The sequence below is a fragment of the Equus asinus genome, chromosome 23, assembly GCF_041296235.1.
Source record: "Equus asinus isolate D_3611 breed Donkey chromosome 23, EquAss-T2T_v2, whole genome shotgun sequence".
Classification (NCBI taxonomy): domain Eukaryota; kingdom Metazoa; phylum Chordata; class Mammalia; order Perissodactyla; family Equidae; genus Equus; species Equus asinus.
Genome location: NC_091812.1, coordinates 36508680 through 36522088, shown reverse-complemented (window position 1 = coordinate 36522088; position 13409 = coordinate 36508680). Strand labels below are relative to the sequence as shown.

General features: G+C 41.0%; 1 protein-coding gene across 6 annotated transcripts in view; it reads right to left on the bottom strand.

Annotated features, from left to right (window-relative positions):
• SMARCA2 (SWI/SNF related BAF chromatin remodeling complex subunit ATPase 2) overlaps positions 1 to 13409 on the bottom strand; it is a 166781-nt gene that overhangs the window by 137819 nt on the left and 15553 nt on the right. For all 6 annotated transcript variants that reach the window (XM_044756940.2, XM_070495812.1, XM_070495813.1 and 3 more), the window contains exons 3-4: positions 11124 to 11253; positions 4795 to 5181 (exon numbers count right to left, since the gene is read on the bottom strand). In XM_044756940.2, coding sequence (XP_044612875.2) covers positions 4795 to 5181; positions 11124 to 11253 — 517 coding nt within the window. The remainder of the gene's footprint in view (positions 1 to 4794; positions 5182 to 11123; positions 11254 to 13409) is intronic.

Sequence of the window (13409 nt, the reverse complement as noted above, 5' to 3'; positions counted from 1 at the left end):
TCCTTGAGGTATATTTAAGTCACTAATTTTAAAACCACATTTAATCAAAGGAAGGTATCCAGAGCATGTCTGATATCCCTGGCTCCGAATCTAGTCATTTTTAGCCTACGACTCCAAACTGGATCTGATACATACATGGCTAGCCTCCTTTAATCCATCCATTTAAAGACATTCTTACCTGGTTGATTGACTCTTAAAATTGAGAAACAGAGAGAGACCCAAACAAGGACTTAAATATTAAAATCTCCAATTTAAAAAGTACTTCAACTTGCTGTGAACCAAACAGGTGCATTTAAAGCATCCTGTATCTTTCCAGAGGCACTGATGAGTTTCACCTCAGCTCCATCAACTACTGGTCCTGAGAGCCTGGGCAAGGTACCTAACCCTCTGTGTCTCAGTGTCCTCATCAGCAGAATGGGGATAATAACAGGACCCACTTCACAGGGTGGTGGTGAGGATTCAAGGGGACAGTGTCCTCTTGTCATTTTTGCTGCCACCAAGGACAGGAAGGTAAAGAAGTCCAATTTAATTACTCAGCTTTACAGAAAAACTCCAGGCCAAAAGAAAGGCTTTTTAGGAAATTTCGTACTGGATTAGCTGGCAACTTTGGGAGTACTCTTTTCTATAGCAAACTTCAAAATGTTTCTACAGTTTAATACAACTCAGCACAAACACTCAGATAAATCAGCTTGCCATGTGCTTCCTGCTAATCTGTGTGATCAGAGTTGCTTCCAAGCAAAGTCCTTTCCTAACGAAACACCACAAGTTCATTTAGCGAGCGGCTCTATTTTCTCCTCCCTCCATCAGATTATATAAAAACTTCTATTTACAGAGGCGAGGGAACTGAAGGCAGCTTGCCGCAATTAGACATGGCCCGAATGCAACTAGCTATTCATTAGGTTTGCGGCCTGTCCCTCAGGCGGCCTGTGGAGCTGAGCTGCCTGACGGGAGGTGCTCTCTATCCACAGAAACCATCTCCGCACCAGACACTGTGGTCTGCTCAATGATAAGACCTCTTGCCGACATCCTCAAACGGAAGACAAACTACATTCTTTAACTTATCTCCTACTCCCTCTCTGATGTAAACACTTTGGGCTTAATTGTCAGAGGTACAAAATCCATCTGTTTTCTCTTCAGTCCCCATCTTAGAAGTCAAGGTAGATGTATGTCCTGACACTCTTGAGGGGCGTCCCAGTGGAGCTAAGGGGGTGAAAGGTCTTCCCTGGATGCACCCCTATGACTGATTTTAAGAAACAAGCAAAAAAATTTATTAAAATACCTCAGTCTCACATGTACAGAACTTCTATGCATTCAGAACTCCCACTTGGCCCTCTGGGACCCAAGGACATTGATGCAAATAAGAGTTCTGTGTATTAAATAAGGAGCGAAGTGGTTTCCACAGGTTGAAAAAATAAAGGTAATGAAGTGTATATAAATTGAGCACACTAAGAAATTTTAGACAACTGAAAAAAGAAGAGGGAAGCAGGAGAGGGACACGCGCTGAAAAAAAATCAGCAATAAAACTTTTACTTTCTACCATGAGGTCCTTTCCCCTCACCACTCTGAAAAAAACCAAGACTTTTTCAGTTCCCATTTTTAATTTTGCTTTACTCTCTAAAAGGAAAAATGAATCAAAATGAGAAGAAAACTGACAGGCCGGATATGAGTGGAGCCCCCAGCAGACAAGGACTGAAGAGCTATTTGTTCAGTGAGCGATTCCTCCAGTCAGACTGTAATTCTCTGCTGGTGGGTACGACGCTGTCACTTTTGGTGAATTATAACTTTGGAGGAGGTTTGAGGCAGACCACCCCAGCCAAAAAGATTCTCTTCACACATGAGTAACACCAAGAAATGGGACAAAAGAAAAATGGAACCACAGCTGCCTCCAGATAAATGGACATACTTAGACTTTTATTTTTTCCTGAAATATTAGTAGAGGTATTTATAAACAATCATAATTTTTTTATTAAAAACGGGGAGGAGATAAACAATTAATAGCAATTAATAAAGGTAATATTAACTGAAAAAAAATTTTTTTGCCTTATTTTGATTTGTCCTAAATGTCAATCCAAAAAGATACCTTTGTCACGTAAAGTGACCATCTCCCTCTGAAATCGGAGATGTGGGGACAAGTTCAGCAATGCTGTCAGATGCAACCTCCTCCTCAGCAGCACGAATGGCTCTGCCCTATTTGAGGGAGCTATCTTCTTTCCTCCTTTATCCACGGCCTCCTTGCCCACTCTGGCACAAAACGCTATCTACTCAAATATTTTCATTTCTAATGAAGTCTGACTGCTAGAAATACAAAAGACACGAGCAGTGAGTAATAAAATGAACTCCCCCTAATGACAGGGGCCTGGTGAGGGAAGATGGAGGCACTGGTAAAAAAAAAAAAAAATGGAGCCCTCTCTTCTGGAAATCAACCAGAAAACGTGTGCAGGATTGTGTTTATTAGGACACAAAGTATTTATTATGTACAAGTGTCCAGATAACTGAAACTTCATCCTTTAAGTTTTGCGACCTCACTTGATCTCATTCTTTTGACTTTGGGTGAAAAGGTTCTCAGATCATTCAGCTTCCTGCCTTCTTAAACAATATGTTGGAATCTTTTCTTGCTGAGTCTGGGGCACTTTAAAAATACCACTGCCCATGGAGGTGTGTGGAGGGGACACCCCAGGACAAGGTGCCATGTACGAAGAAGTGTGCCCTTATGACAGGTCTACACTACCGCCTTCTGGGAACTACCGGTTTGCTCCCTCCTCCTTAAACTACCAACTCTCTGATTGTTACCACTCAGCCTCTCCTGGAAACTCGGAGCTAATACTCCTCATATACTGAGATGTGGGACATCAAGATTACCAATTTTGTTCACCTTGTGTCTAGAGTATGAATAAAAAGGCTCTAAGTAAGGAGCTGAGGTACTTTTCCTTTTTACACACAGGAGGAAAATGCTTGCATTGGGTGCAAAGATTTTGTGACAGATTCTTTCCCTGTTCAGGAGCCATGTTGTCCTAAAGGAGCCAGCACCAGCACGAGGAAGTGGTTAATGGGTTCTCGAGTCAGACTACTAGCATCTGAATCCCAACTCTCCATAGTCTAGATATGTCACGTGTGCAAGGTACTTATTACTGAGCATGGTGCATGAGGTCAGATGGAAGGCACTAAGTATAAGCTACACACATTCATAGACACACAGATTTTTCCTCTTCTCTGGCTGCATTCCTGAGAGCTAGACTTTTGCAGTTTTAAAACCTCTAAATACACTGAGTGTTCAAACTACCATTTTCTGCACAGTTTTCTCATACGACCTTTTCAGTTCCTAATGTTCACTTCCATATAATGTTCTCCCTACCAAAGCGCCATAGTCACCACACAGAAACCTGGAGATGACACGATACTTTCTTGCTCTTTAAAAACCCATTCCTAAGGCTACATTTACAATTGACAAGATGAGTTTACCCTTCAGGTAGGGCAACTCTTAAAGCTACTTCTACCAGAAAAGAAACACTTACAAACTCAGAAGGTAGAACACTAAAAAATAATAAGAATCTGAACTCTTTCTCGTTGTCTAAGTCGCAAAACCTAGGAGGAGCACCAATATCCCAAACTAATTGTCAGGGCTTACCCAAGTGAGAGGGAAGCATTCGCAGGAAATGACATCCATGTCAAGGAAGTGCCCCCTGGAATTCAAATTCTATGGAATTCAAATTCCCTGGAATTCAAAGCTCTTGTTAAAATAGAACCATAAACACTCTACTTATCCAGTTGTTAACAAAACCTTGCCAGAGAAAACAGTGTTCATGGAAGGTCATTCTATAGCCCCTTACACCTCTGAATTCAATCAGTGGGATCAAGCCAGACCACCAGTAGGCCATACGAAGGACCATCTCATTTCGACCCATTACATAATGTTGTAGCTTCAGATTTGATGCTGGGGTATCTCGGAAATAGGCCATGTGGATTCTGTTACTCTATTTATGATGCACAAATGTTACTGATGCCTCTATCGTGCAGTGCCTCTTATATTACTAATAAAAACAATAATTTGAGGAATAATCCCCCAAGGGAAATCTACTCTGTACTCTCATGCTAGAGAGTATAAAGGCTCTGTGTACTCTGAGAAGCATGGGTGAGCAGCTTCCTTCCAAATGGTGAGAATTAGGTACCCAACCTGTCTCCTTTCCTGATGCCAGGAACCTGAAGCCATCTTGGAAGCTCAGATGCAGCAACCAGGGGCGCTCTGGTGGTCCCCACATTCCTGACCTCCCTGACCTCGATTTCTATTTTCCTTTGTTTCTGATTTTCTGCTTTATAATTATTTGACTGCAGGTGTGCTCCTTGGAAGCCTCCCCAAATGCTTTTTGCAACAAAAAGGGGTAGAAGTAAATAAATCAACAAACATAAAACGGCTCGAGGAGAGCCGACTCAAGGAGTGTGTTGTGGCGATGGAATGCCCTGGGTGCACGGGTTCTTAACCGGGGTGTGTGGATGGGCTTCCGACAAACCTTGAACCCCTTGAAAGGGAACGCGAAATCATGGGGGACAGTGCCTTCTTCCTAGGTCCCCAGCTTGCACCAGTCTCCAAAGGTTAAGAGGCACCACTCTAGGACCCTACGGCAGAGGAGACCCAGAATCTTGGCCAACTAAATGAAGCAAGACAAGGGAACCAGCGAGGTACAACAAAAGGCTAAGTCAGCCCTGGCTTTCTACCAACCCAGCGCTTGTATGCAGGTAGCAGGCTTCCTTATCCGAGTTAGACCATCGCATTATTCATTTGGTTGCATATTAACCTACCAGATGGTCTGTTGTAGTTAATAAGGGCCTGCTGCTGCGGCGGCTGCTGTGGTTGCGGTTGTGGCTGCGGCGGCTGCTGCTGGGGCTGCTGCTGCTGCATGCCAGGCAACGTCCTTTTCCCCTGGACGGCAAGCTGCAGTGTTTCGGGGAGGGGCTGGCCCCGGGCCAGCATTTTGTAAGCTAAAATCTGAGCTCGCAGCTGATGCAGCTGGACAGGACTGAAAGGCGACGGCCCTCTGTTGGGCTGGTTCATGGCCTGTGGATCACCCGGGATGAGGGGCCCTGGCTGGCTTGGTGGCATCTGCGGTGGGGTCGGGCCTCCTCCCGACATAGGGCTGGAGACGTGCTCTGGGGCTCCTAATGGAGATGGGTGTGGCGACATGTAACCTAGAAGAAAACACAAAAGGCGATCACAGGCTGCTCCCGATGGCCCTGACAGAGAGACAGTCCTGAATATTTTGATAATTTGCCAGATCAGCACCGCCTAATAGAAATTTTAAGGATATATATTTTAATAATTATATATAATTTAAAATTTATTTATATATGATAAATATCATTTAAAATTTTCTAAGAGTCACATTAAAAAGTAAAAGAAACAGACAAAACCAATTTTAATAATGTATTTCATTTAAATCAACAGACCCAAAATATTATCATTTCAAAATGTAAAAATCATTAAAGAGATATTTTGCATTCTCTTTTTCATAATAAGTTACAGCACATCTCAACTCGGACTAGCCACATTTCTTTTCTTTTCTTTTTTTTTTTTGGCAGGGAAAGATTTGCCCTGGGCTAACATCTGTTGCCAATCTTCCTCTTTTTTTTTTTCTCTCCCCAAAGCCCCAGTGCATGGGTGTATATCCTAGCTGTAAGTCTTTCTCATTCTTTTGTGTGAGCCGCTGCCACAGCACAGCAACTGACAGCTGGGTGGTGTGGTTCCACGCCCAGGAAATGAACCCAGGCCACTGAAGTGGTGAGAGGGCCAAACTTTAACTACTAGGCCATCAGGGCTGGCTCAAGGACTAGCCACATTGCAAGTGATCAATAGCCATGAGTGTCCTAGAAGGCAAATTGTTAGTGGCTACTGTACACCTCAAGGAAAGGCACCAGGGTATAGTATTATACATTAAAAGTAGCTCCAACCTAGAGAACAAAACCTGCAGGTGTCTACTATATTGCAGGGGGGAATGAAGAGTCTCTTATGGGGATAGAAAATATTACTTGGTTTATTATTATGCACGTTATGAATAATTTGCAATTATGGACGGCCTCCACTGTTGGAGGCACTACGAAAGGCATTGTACATGCTATCTTAGTTGAGTTCTCCCCAGAACCAGAGTCTGATGGAAGGATTGGGTGCAGATGATTTATTTAGAAGGTGTAGGGACACTGGCAGGGCTATGGACAGGTGATATAAGGAAGGGAAGGCAACCAACAAGGGGTGTATTATTACCAGCTGCTGCAATGGGTGTCTGAAGATTAATCTCTTGCAGAAGCTCTGGGATCTAAGGTAAATAATTTGCCTCCAAATCATCCCCGGGAAGGGGTGAAGAAGCTGGGGTGTTTATACTCTTAGGATCATCAGTCACTGCTTATGTCACTGGTTATGACTAAAGATTAGATCATTGGTCTCCAAGGACTTTGCCATGGGTGGGTAAGACCAAAGGCAAGATGGTGGTTCTGGCCAGTGGATACAAGGCTTGTGAGAGCACAGAAATGGTAAGGAGAATTAAAAGGATATGCATGGAGCATATATTATTTTTCCAACCCTCACAACATCCCCAGAAGATATGTATTGTCACCTCATTTTTTAAGATGAGGAAACTGAGACTCAGGGAGTAAGCGAGTTACCCAAGGTCACACAATTAGATCTTGGCAGCTCCAAGACTCAAACCAAGGTTTGTCTGATTCCAATGCGTATGCTCTTCCCATGATCTAATATTAATTTGGTTTTACAAAAATAAGTTAAGGACTTAAAAGTTTCAAAAATCTTTTAGAAACACTTGCAATAGAACATAAAAACAAGAGCAATGTGTTTGGGATTTAAGAGATCTAAATGAGAAATAAAGAATACTTTGCTTGGGGAAGAAAAGTCAAAATGTACAAAAATTTCACGGAATTTATTTCAGGAGATGAACGGACAGCCTGGCCAAAGAATTCCTAGAAAAGCATATCACTGAGCCTTGTTGGAGGGAGATCCAAGATGAAGGAGAGAACAAAGTGGCCGACCGCCATCGGAAAGGCTGCCCTGAATTTAAACTGCTAATTAATCAAGTCGAAGGTGTCCTAAGACACAATATAAAAGATTAGATTAAATAAATGCACTCACGTCACCATTATAAAGGTCATCACATAGGTTTTTATTAGACCTCTGCAGTATGTTTGATGCTATGTTAAGTGTGAGCTGAAACAGCTCAGAGCATCTATGTGGAATCATAGAAGCCCCAGAATATTTGACCGACACTGGACTGGGGACTCACCATCACCACTCACAAGACTAGAGGGAATAAAGAACATGGTTACTTTGACCTCAAATTGCCATTGGGAGAGGGACACAAATTTAGCCTGATCCCCTAAGACAAGAGGAGGGCCTGTCCTATCAACTGGTGAGAAGTACAACTCCATTCAGAGAAATCCTACCCTGCAGAGAAACGCAAGAACCGCTAACTTATTCCCCAAATGACTACTCCATTAGGAAGCACCATGCGGCAATTAGGGTTAGCTAGCCAAATACCCCAGCCAAGAAAATCCTCCTGAAATCAGCCTGCAAGACGAGCAGAATTGAAATCCCAGTATGTTGTTATTTATAACAACGAACACTTAGAGAATATCGATGACATACACTTAGCTTCATCATTAACATCCTTCCCTCTTAATGAGGCTTACATTCACCCCTTAATTGTCATGCTGGTACAAAATGGTAGTTTGTTCATAGGAAAGCACCCTCCTGACATATTTTTGGCCAGCCCTTCATCTACCAGAGGGGGAAAAACTTCCTACCAAAGTTATTGACATTAGTAGGGTTACTACCAGGGGTTGAAATGGGTTAAATGTCTCCTGTCCTCTGTTCTCTCCTACTTCCTAAGGTCATCAATGATAGCCTACAATGATAAATAATAGGCTGCCTAATACAATGCACCAAAACATTAGACAATCCAGCCTCAGCTCAACTATATAACACTGTTTTTCAAATCACTCTTTTAAACTATGAACTACGGGCAAGACAAAGTTATGAAGGTGAGACAGTTCCATTAAACACAATAATTCAAACTATGAAAAGAGTAATTTGGTCACTTGAAAATTAATACACAATAATTTTCCTCCAAATTTGATAAGAAACTAAGAGTGGACTAAAAATTATATTCCAGAATTAACCACTACCACAGAATTTTACCTCAAATGTGATGAGAAGAAACTGGGGTTGGGAAAAATTATTTCCTAGAATTTATAGGGGATGTTAATACAATCATTCTATCATAGTATGACATGAAAAATGTGACAATGTTTCAGCTAAAAAGAGAGCTTTTTTTCCTACATGACTAGCATTCCATAAAACTTCAGGAAAAACAGAATCTAAATGATGAAACAACATAACGTATTTTGGTAATTATCTTTAGTTGAGAAAACAAAGTGAAGAAATTGCCTGAGAGTGAATACACATTTGTCTGTAGGATGACAGTGCTGATGCAGAATATGCTGTTTTTGAAATCTGGTTTGATTTGCTCATTCAAAAGAAGTCAAAAAGTGTTAGTTTTCCTTCCCGAGTCTTCAAGGGCTATTATCTTCCCAGCTTCACCTTGCTTCAGAGAGAAGCAATCACCTCTCTCCTTTTAATAATCTTGAACTTAGAAGAGCCAATTTTATATGAATTTTCTCTTCACACACACACACACTTTAAATATTATATACTTGCCTTTGACGGCTTTTTCTATCCAATGGACCAAAAATAAACAATGTTATCATTGGGACCATAAGGTTCACAATTCAGTATTTATTGAAGGAAATGGTTTTGCTTCTCAACCAATACCCTAAAATAACCTAACAGTTGCTAGGTAGTTAGAGCTGGCAGCCTTCTGATCAATACCACTTCTCTCTCTACCTGTGCCTTTAGACATGGCTTCCCACGTGGGGTTTCTTAAAGATACATGCTATTACAGAGTCTTTTTAGGTCATTATATAGAATAAGACTGCATTATACCAATAATACTTTATTCAAAAATATACTTTTAAGTAACTCACTCCCCCGCCTACGATGCACTTTACTATTTTAGAGAAAAATATTACATGCTAATTCTGATTCTACTGAATGCAGGCCTCTGCATTTCAAAATAATTATAACTTACTGAAATTATATCAAAATTAAGATCCACTTAAAATTGTGACTTTTAAAAGCATAGGTTCACTTCGCTACCTAATTGAACAAAATTTACCAAGTATCTCTCCAGTCACGTGGTAGACATTGTGCCAAGTGTTGGGGATTCCGAGAAAAATCATCATTTAAGTTGAAGAAGGGAACCAAGCAATGAAAGAAATTTTAAGAGAAATAAAAGTAACAGTGCTCTCAATTATAATTCATGCCTTTAAAGCAGTTTCTCTTTTGGAGTTTTCCTAGGGCCCCACGACCTGAGGTACTGCAAAGCCAGGAGCAGATACAGCAAGCACCTGGCTTTGAGAATCACTGAATATAACTCATCTACACCTGCCAGGTATTAAAAATGAGATCTACATTAGCTCTGTGAACACATCTGGTTTCTCAGGATTTAAATGATAAACCTGGAAGTGCTGTTTTAATCTACTCTTAACACTGCATGGGTCAAATTTTTTCTCCCTGTACTGCAAAAAGTCCCAGTGATTCAGGGTACTTCTCTGACATGGCCAAGATTCTATGAGTTATCTGCAACACCTACGCCTGCCTACCATCAAAATTCAGATTAGAGTCTGGGCTATTCAAAAATACATCAAATACTAGTGAAGAAGCACTCCTATGCCTCCATGACTTGCTTATTCATATTAAAAACAACAACAAAACTGTGAATACATTTTCTAAATCCTGAGAGCCAAAAATCTTCCCTCAGGTGGATGGATGTCTGATCATGGATGGAGGAAAAAAACTCACACACATTAAATTACAAAGGAGTGTATATAGTAACACATAAAACCATTAAGCTTTGAATTTGAGTATCCACATATTATTATTAATTAGTGCTAGATAACCCATGCCCCTTGCATGTTGAAATGACCATACAATGATTCTGACAACAGGTTACACTGTATTCAAAGGACTTTGAGTTATCTTAATATGCCTTCAATAGTGAAGGAAGAAGCCATGAAGGAGAAGAGAAATATACCATATATTGATCTGGCCATTATTGTGGGTTGAATTGTGTCCTCAACAAGGTTATGTTGAAGCCTCAACCCCAGTACCAGTGAATGTGACCTTATTTGGATACAGGGGCTTTGCAAATGTAACCAAGTTAGATGAGGCCATAAGGGATTAGGGTGGGCCCTAATCCAATGACTGGTGTCCTTATAAGCAGAGGGGAATCTGGTATAGACACACAGGAAAAATGTCATGTGGACATCAAGACAGAGACTGGAGTGATAAATCTACAAGCCAAGGAATGCCAAGGATTGCAGGCAACCGCCAGAAGCCAGCAAGGGGCAAGGGTTCTTCCCTAAAGCCTTCAGAGGGAGCGTGGCCTCGCTGACACCTTGACTTCAGACTTCTAGCCTCCAGAACTGTGAGAGGATCAGTTTCTCTTGTTTTAAGCCACCTCGTTTGTGGTAACTTGTTACAGCAGCTCTAGGAGAGTAACACAGCCATGCCCCAGCAATGAAGCCAGCTTACAGACAGTGTATGAGCGCGTACTTCAAGGGACACAGGGGGCTCATCTTATCTTCACGTCAATGCTGTGGTTAGGAGGCAGACTTGCATTCCCCTTCTGGCCTTGTCACTTATCGGATGTGTAAACTTAGGAAAACAAGGTAAATTCTCTGAGCTTTAGCTTACCCATCTATAAAACTGGGGTCACATAACTTACCTTACAAGATCACGATAAAGATTCTGCATAAAGGTCATAAAGCACTTTGCAAAGTGCTTGGACACATGGTGGCTAGTAAAATGACAAGATTCTGGAAATAAAACTGCCCATATAAATCATAAAGTTGTGTTGGTGAGGGTTGGGGGAGATTTCTAGAAGGAAAAGACACCTGCTGGATTCAATCTTCCTTAGATGTGTTCTTGGGAAGTCATAATTAAAATAACCAATAGGAAAGATGAACGACTAAGGTATGGAGCCAAAATCAGGTACATAGCAGACACAGACCTTGGCTGTGTGGATCCATCGGACTCTGGGGAGGGCCCATTCCCGGGTGAGGTGGTCGCATGCCGGTGCCCTTCATGGATCCACAATGGAGATCTTCTACAATCCCCTTGTCGTGCAAAGCATCAATGGGCTGTAACATTGAAAGGACATCAATTAGACACCGCTTTAAGGTACAAAATTTCTATTTGGAGTTTTAAGACCCCTCCCTAAAGTCTTCAGAAGTGTGGACGATCATCTACTATCCATATGATAGTCCTATTTTTACACTTACATGACATATATTATTATATACTACATATATTTTATAGATGGGGACAAAAAAATAAAAAGACTACACCAATAGGATCATCGAAACTATCTGTAAATCCAAAGTCAAGACTTTAAACAGTTGACAATTTTTTTGTAATGTCAAAACCTGCAAATAAAAATGAAGTCCTGTTCACAAGGTAGACAAATACAAACTACTCATCCATACCCTTTTAAGTAAGTCCTGAAACCTGCATTAGGCTGAAGTTCATCCAAAGTCTGAAGGAAGACTGTTTGAAGTGTCTGCAATGATCTATTTTTTCAGTAATTTTGTTTCATCAGAGGGGAAGGAACTATGGAAAGTTGAAAAGTTGAAACCAGAAAGTTCCATGGCAGTTGGGAAAAGAGGAACAGACGGGTAGAGCAGTGAATGCGAGTGAATTCTGAAATGGACGGAAGGTGAAATGGATGAAGCTATTCTACAGAGGGAGGAAGACGGAAAAAGGTTAAAGGCACAGCCTGGAAAAAGTAAAGAACACAGGGGCTGGAAACAGGACGTGAGGCCTAGAACACAACAGACACGCAATAAATAACTATTGAATTGACGTTAATCCAATCCAGAATTGGGCAATGGAGCATGTGTTTGAAAAAGAAAAAGTCTATTCCTCCCCAAACTGGAATAGCAATTTTCAAAACAGCCTGAAAGGAATATTTCCAGGAGTTTATAGAAACCAAATGACTTCAAGCAAGAAAGTATGAGTGTTGGCAGTTTTGGAGAAAGGAAAGTTAATTTCTGCAGAGTCAAAAGCATGCGCTTGAAAAGAGGAAAAATTTACCATAAAGAGGATGTTCAGAAGAAAAATGGGAAGCATTTGGTCTAAAGAGCGTCTCTGAGTCTGTTAAATAGTAATAATAGAGAGGAAATCAGAGCAATGCAGCAGATGTATTTAGGCCACTTGTTTATTTATTTCTAGTAATGTTGAAAAGCAAAAAGCTGAAGCGCAGAGGGAGAAGGAGAAGAGAGACAAGGAATAAAGCTGCCTATAAAAAGAATCTAGGAAAGTGAAGGCATCTGGTCGGCAGGTGCGAACTCCAGGCACTTGACCATGTCTCCATGCAGGCAGTTATCTGCAGGGCTGGGGGCTAAGGAAAAGCAGGGTGGCAAAACATGCAAAACGTGCAGCATGAGCGCAAAACAAAAATGAGCGTCTCTCTCACAAAGAACAAGAATATGGGTGACAAAGGTGTGAGGAAATCAAACAGGAGGGGTCAGAAGAGATAATTATCAATGAAAACAATCCAGTACAAAAGTCACACTGACCCAGCGCTCGCTCCCACATATAACTTTTAAACGCTTAAATAATAATAAAGGTTAGTGAAGTCTTTCCATCAAATTTTCTTTCATTTTGGAGGTGAGCATCCTTGAACCATTCTGAAACTATTTAACCCACCTGGACTAAGGTTTACAAGTGACAGATCAGATCTCTAATACAGCTCCCAAATTAATTTAATATGAACACAAGACAATTTAATGACTTCAGTATGTGGACATGTTCAATACGTCTCCTAAAAATATGATATCGAAAACAACCAGCTTTATTTCCTCAGATACCTGACAAGGTAAAAATGTGTTTTAAAAAAACAAAAAACGGACAAAGAGAACTCGGGGATATCACAGGGATATCTATCCTCGATATATTTTTAAATGAAAAGAGGAAGTTTCAGACTAATTAATAATGACAATATGATTCTATTATGGTCAAAGAAAATGTTTAGAAAAATCACACCTGTATATGCATGCCCGTGCTTACTTGTATTTTTCCTAAATGTAAAAGATGTGAAAAGCATGTACAATAAGCTGATCCCTGGGGTAAAAACAGGATTAACTGTTTCTTTTACAGTCATGTGTTGCTTAACTACAGGGATAGGTTCTAAGAAATGCGTCAGTAGGTGATTTCATCATTGTGCGAACATCAAACCTAGATGGTACAGCCTACTACACACCTAGGCTGTATGGTACTAATCTCATGGGACCACCGT